This window comes from Micromesistius poutassou (assembly GCF_964030765.1).
Source record: "Micromesistius poutassou genome assembly, chromosome: 15".
Lineage (NCBI taxonomy): Eukaryota > Metazoa > Chordata > Actinopteri > Gadiformes > Gadidae > Micromesistius > Micromesistius poutassou.
The window spans coordinates 9,467,850-9,472,849 of NC_140285.1; the positions used below are offsets into that span (position 1 = coordinate 9,467,850).

A 5,000-nucleotide genomic window follows, 5' to 3' on the forward strand; every position below is an offset into this window, starting at 1 on the left:
ACACACACACACACACGTACAAACACACACATACAAACGAGCAAGTGCCATTCGCACACACGCACAAACACACACACACGCACGCACGCACGCGCACACACACACACACACACACACACACGCACACACACATCAGACCAAATGCCATGTGCTACCTCTCATAAACCGTGCAGCAACATGTCAAGGCTCAGAAAAAGGAAAAAAGAACAACAACCCAAAAAAGGAAAGGCCTTGTAATTCTGACTCTGATAAACACTTTATGGCTGTTCTCTATTTCCTCTCAGAGAGCGCTGGTGCCAGGGGTCTGGCAGTGGTGCTGCCGGGGGCCTAAATGAGAACAACGTGGCCGCCGCGTACACCCGTCAAACTCAACGGGCCCCCGTGCAGACACGCAGAGACCTGCGGTGCATCTCAACAGGCTCCGACCACTTCCTTCCCATGTCCCCTTCCATTAGGTTTCACCTGCCCGGCGGCCCCCGCGTCCATCCCGGGCCCCGGCGCGAGGACCAGGAGCCCCCGAGCGGGGGAGCGTTGGGACGGGCCCCGCGGAGCACCGAGTTGAACCCTGGATGACGTGCGGTCTGGCACCGGGCGAGGCAACGGTGAGCTCTGATGTTTGTGCGCTGTTCAGATGCATGCAATTGTGCTTAGGATTCGCCAAACGTTGATGGGCGCATGAACTGCATATTTTTCTGTCAGGATGTATGAGGTGTGTGTGTGTGTGTGTGTGTGTGTGTGTGTGTTGTTCCTGTGTGTGTCAGCTCGAGGGAAACTGTTGTAGGTTCATCATTTGAATATACAGCATGTGAGAGAAGGTGTGCGAGTGTGTTTGTGTATTTCTGTGTGTGTGTACATGCATGTGTGTGGGTGTGTATGTGGGTCTGTCTGTGTGTGTGTGTGTGTGTGTGTGTGTGTGTGTGTGTGTGTGTGTGCGCATGTGTGTGTTTGTGTATACGGGTGCATTTATGCATTTGTGTGCGTGTGTGTGTGTGTGTGTGTGTTTGTGTGTATGTGTTTGTACACGTGTGTTTGTGTGTGCGCGTCTGTGTGTGTCTATGTGTGTGTGTGTGTGCGCGCGTGGCTGCGGTTGCCGCTGTGTTATTCATGGCGCTCGCTGCATCTTTGGCCCTGACACACTTGGAAAAGCACTGTGGTCTCCCGAGCAAGTACGCCTCTTCATCATCATCATCATTATCATCATCAATCATCCTCTCCGTGCCGTCCCTGGACCCTGTGTTGAACCACCGGCCTGGCTACTCTGCACTTGGATACGAGATGGTGTGTGTGTGTGGGGGGGGTGGCGGATGGGGGGGGGGACTGTACAACGTAATGAAGGAAAGGAGACGAGAGGAAGAAGGCTAAAAATATGAGTTGGAAATACGGGCACATGTTGAGGGGAAAAAAAACTGAGGGAACAGAGTGATCCAATCAAAGGCTAGAGAGAGAGAGAGAGAGAGACAGAGAGAGAGAGAGAGAGAGAGAGAGAGAGACAGACAGAGAGACAGAGAGAGAGAAAGACCAAAGGAGCGATGAGATGAGTGGACAAGGATGGATAAAGATGGATTGAGATGGCAGGGGGAGATGAGAGAGAGAGAGCAAGCGGGAGACAGACAGAGTGAGAGACAGCGAGAGAGGGAGAGAGAGCGAGAGACAGGGAAGGAAAGAGGCAGAGGGAAGGTAAACAAATAAAGTAATTAATCACAAGCAGATAAAAAGGGGAAGATTAAAGGAAACTTTGTTTAGAGGGAAAACAGTCTCACCTCAGGGCCCTGATCCTGACCCGTAGCTAGTCCCCGCTTATACAAACACCCACACCCACACACCCACACACACACACACACACACACACACACAAAGGCACACACACACGCAGACCTCTGGGGCCCTGCCCTGACCTCTGCTGAACTTCCACTAACGGTCAAAGAGCAGATATGAGGAAAAGCCACAAAGTGATTGGCTGACCTCTGTCAACACTGTCGTACTTCTGTTTGTTGTTCCTGAAGATTGTGTGCTTTACACCAGCAAGAAATAGTATAGAGTAGCTAGAGAGAGAGAGAGAGAGAGAGGGAAGGTGGCAAGAGATTTTGTATATATTTGTATATGGAGTTTTTTTGTATTTCAGCCAACAACTACAAAGAACAATCCTATATATATATATATACAAACGTACATGTGATGTATTCTGTGTGCATTACTTTTAATTGTTCTTCCCATTTATTCCCAGACACCTAATTTCTTTACAGCCAAGACAACTTTTTAAGAGGAGGTAATCCAGCCAATAGGCGCCAATTTGTGAGTTATTTTGTTATTCTGGATACACTTCCCAACCCTTATGGTACTTTCACTGCTATTCTGCTCTCTGCCCAAGCTGTTAAGTCTCATACATGTAGTGTAAAGAGCTCCTGTTTCATAATATCAAGTCAAAAACAGTTCTAAACAGGGCAACAAAGTCCATAATTGAGACGGGCTATTTCTACAACTAATGTGCAATGACTGACTTAAGGTATACAGAAATAAAAACTGACAGTCACCGTTAAAAATAGAGCGAGCCAGACACTTGGCTGAATATTCCAGCCGCCCTCTCTGACAGTGTGAACCACGCAGTGTCCTTTACATACAGGATCAACAAGCTATAATGGAAAGTATCGGCGGCATTCAAAACGTTTGCCTTTAAGCGTTTCCCCCGTGTAAGCTATCATCCATTCAGCATTCTGGCCCAACGCCACTGGTCACGATTTATATGTCGATTTAAAGACCCTTTGGATTTTAGCGTCCACCAAACGGCGTATACTGTTACTAGAAACACTTTGGCCTCCCACACTGAGTTAAACGTCCAGCGTATTTCAAACGCTGACATGACAGGCCCACACAGCTGTCAGTCATCCCGACCCCTCATTATACTGACTCACAGGCTCACAACTCCTCCGCTGCTCTCACCTGGACCGCATCATCGCATGTGTGTAAGTGTGACGACTTGCAGTATAGTCATATGCATGTATGTGCGTGTGTGTGTGTGCGTGTGTGTGTGTGTGTGTATTGCAGCACCATAGCACAACAGGGGGCTCTAAATGCATGCCTAGTGCCTGTGAGCCTTACACCAAGAAACGGTGCCTATCAGATAGAGGAGGTGAGGAGATGGGGGCGGGGCTTAAGACTGAGTGGGGGGAAATTCCCCGGTCACATTTATCTCCAGAGGAAGGAATTCCCCGCAATAAAATATTGGTGCGAGAACAATAGCACAATGATGAGTTTATACTGTTTTTCCGAGAGCCAGGAGCAAAAGGCAACAGGTGGAACGCCATGTGAGATCACCGTGGCTACTCTTTGAACAATGTTTACACTTGCTGGAAACCCCATCTGAATGGGTAGCAAAAAGGTTATGTTTCAAAGGATTGGTATTGATAAGCGACCTACCTACCACAAGTGCAAAGGAAGCACACACACACAAGCACACACACACACACACACACACATGTGCATGTGTGCGTGTACGTGTGTGTGTGTATATGCATGTGTTTGTGCATGTGTGTGTGTGCATGTGTGTGCACATGCACTGTAGCCGCTGTGCATACAAGCGCACATTGTATCTAAGCTCCACTGTGTACAAACACAGGCACTCTGTATGTCCTGCGGCCGGTTGGAGACAGAGAGACATGGAGACAGACAGAGTGAGGTTGGCTGACGTTGAGAAGCGAATGCCATAGCCACATAACCTCACACACACCAATCAAAACACAGATTTGGAAGTTCTCGCCCTGGGGCTCCTTATCTGAATGATGTGAAGCGCTGTGACTTGGCACCGAGAGAGAGCATTGCGGGAGAGAAGCGGGGGGGAGAGCGAAGGCTTAAAGAGGGAGGGGGGGGGAGTCACTGGTGCTGTCAGTGTTGAATGTGTAAAAATGTAGTTGTCTTGGCTCAAAACGCTAACGTACTGCAATCTCCTTCAGAAACGTGTTCTCTCAAAATCTCACTGTCTGCTGATCACTTGCACATCTCGGTTAGTGTGATCCTGTGTGTTTTGAGATAGGTTTGAATGTGTGTGTGTGTGTGTGCGTGTGTTTTGATGTGTGTTTAAGTGTGTGTCCCTCTGTGTTTTGAGATAGGTTTGAGTGTGTGTGTGTGTGTGTGCGTGTGTTTTGATGCGTGTTTGAGTGTGTTTTTCTCTCTGTTTTGAGATATTTTTGAGTGTGTGTTTGAGTGTGTGTTCCTCTGTGTTTTGAGATATGTTTGAGTATGTGTGTGTGTGTATGTGTGTGCGCGTGTGTGTGTGCGCACGTGTGTGTGTGTGTGTGTGCGTTTGGTGCACAAACTGACCTGGTCCATGGGGGGCCGGTGGTTGGCGTGGGGCGGGCCCCTGGGCAGACTCCGGTGGTGCGGGTGCACCTGGTGGGGGTGATGTGGGTGGTGCGGGTGAGGATGGTGTTGAGGGTGCGGATGGTGAGGATGGTGAGGCTGAGGATGAGGATGGTGGTGGTCTTCCTCGTAGTTTTCAGAAATCAGCTTCATTCGACTCTGAGTCTGCAAGAAACGAAAGCAGCAGGAGTGAACCGACATTCAGCTGCGGTGACACAGCCACGACGTCATTCATGATTCATAGTGGTTACATTCTCTGCAAATAAAAAGAGAATAACCATGTGAAACTAGAGGGTTCGATGCGGTTATCGAAATGAGCCGATTAGTATAAAAAAGCCGATTAGAATAAAAGTACAGTGGCGGAAAAATCTTGTCTGACAAGGCCGTAATGATGTGAGTCAGAGCACTGATGAAACAGTGCGGATGTCATCCACACTGCAGACAGCATTTAACTGAATCAGAGCAGCCCTCTCCCAGAGCGAACAGCAATCGTTGCTAAGTGTTTGTTTCACGTAGCCCGTGGCTAGGGCCCGTCTAGACGAATGAAACCGAATCATCTCAAACGTCCCGGTTACAATCGACACTGCAAATCCTGCGCTTATACCTACAGGCATGGTGTTCGCTCTTGCCTGGCATTTTAACAGCCA

General features: G+C 48.9%; 1 protein-coding gene across 1 annotated transcript in view; it reads right to left on the reverse strand.

Moving 5' to 3' along the window:
- The window catches only part of LOC311359789 (ERC protein 2-like), a gene marked incomplete at its 5' end in the record, with an annotated part of 131,118 nt that overhangs the window by 39,414 nt on the left and 86,704 nt on the right, over positions 1-5,000 (reverse strand). The window contains one exon of the mRNA XM_084479828.1: positions 4,315-4,518. Within this exon, the coding sequence (XP_084335954.1) occupies positions 4,315-4,518 (204 nt within the window). The remainder of the gene's footprint in view (positions 1-4,314; positions 4,519-5,000) is intronic.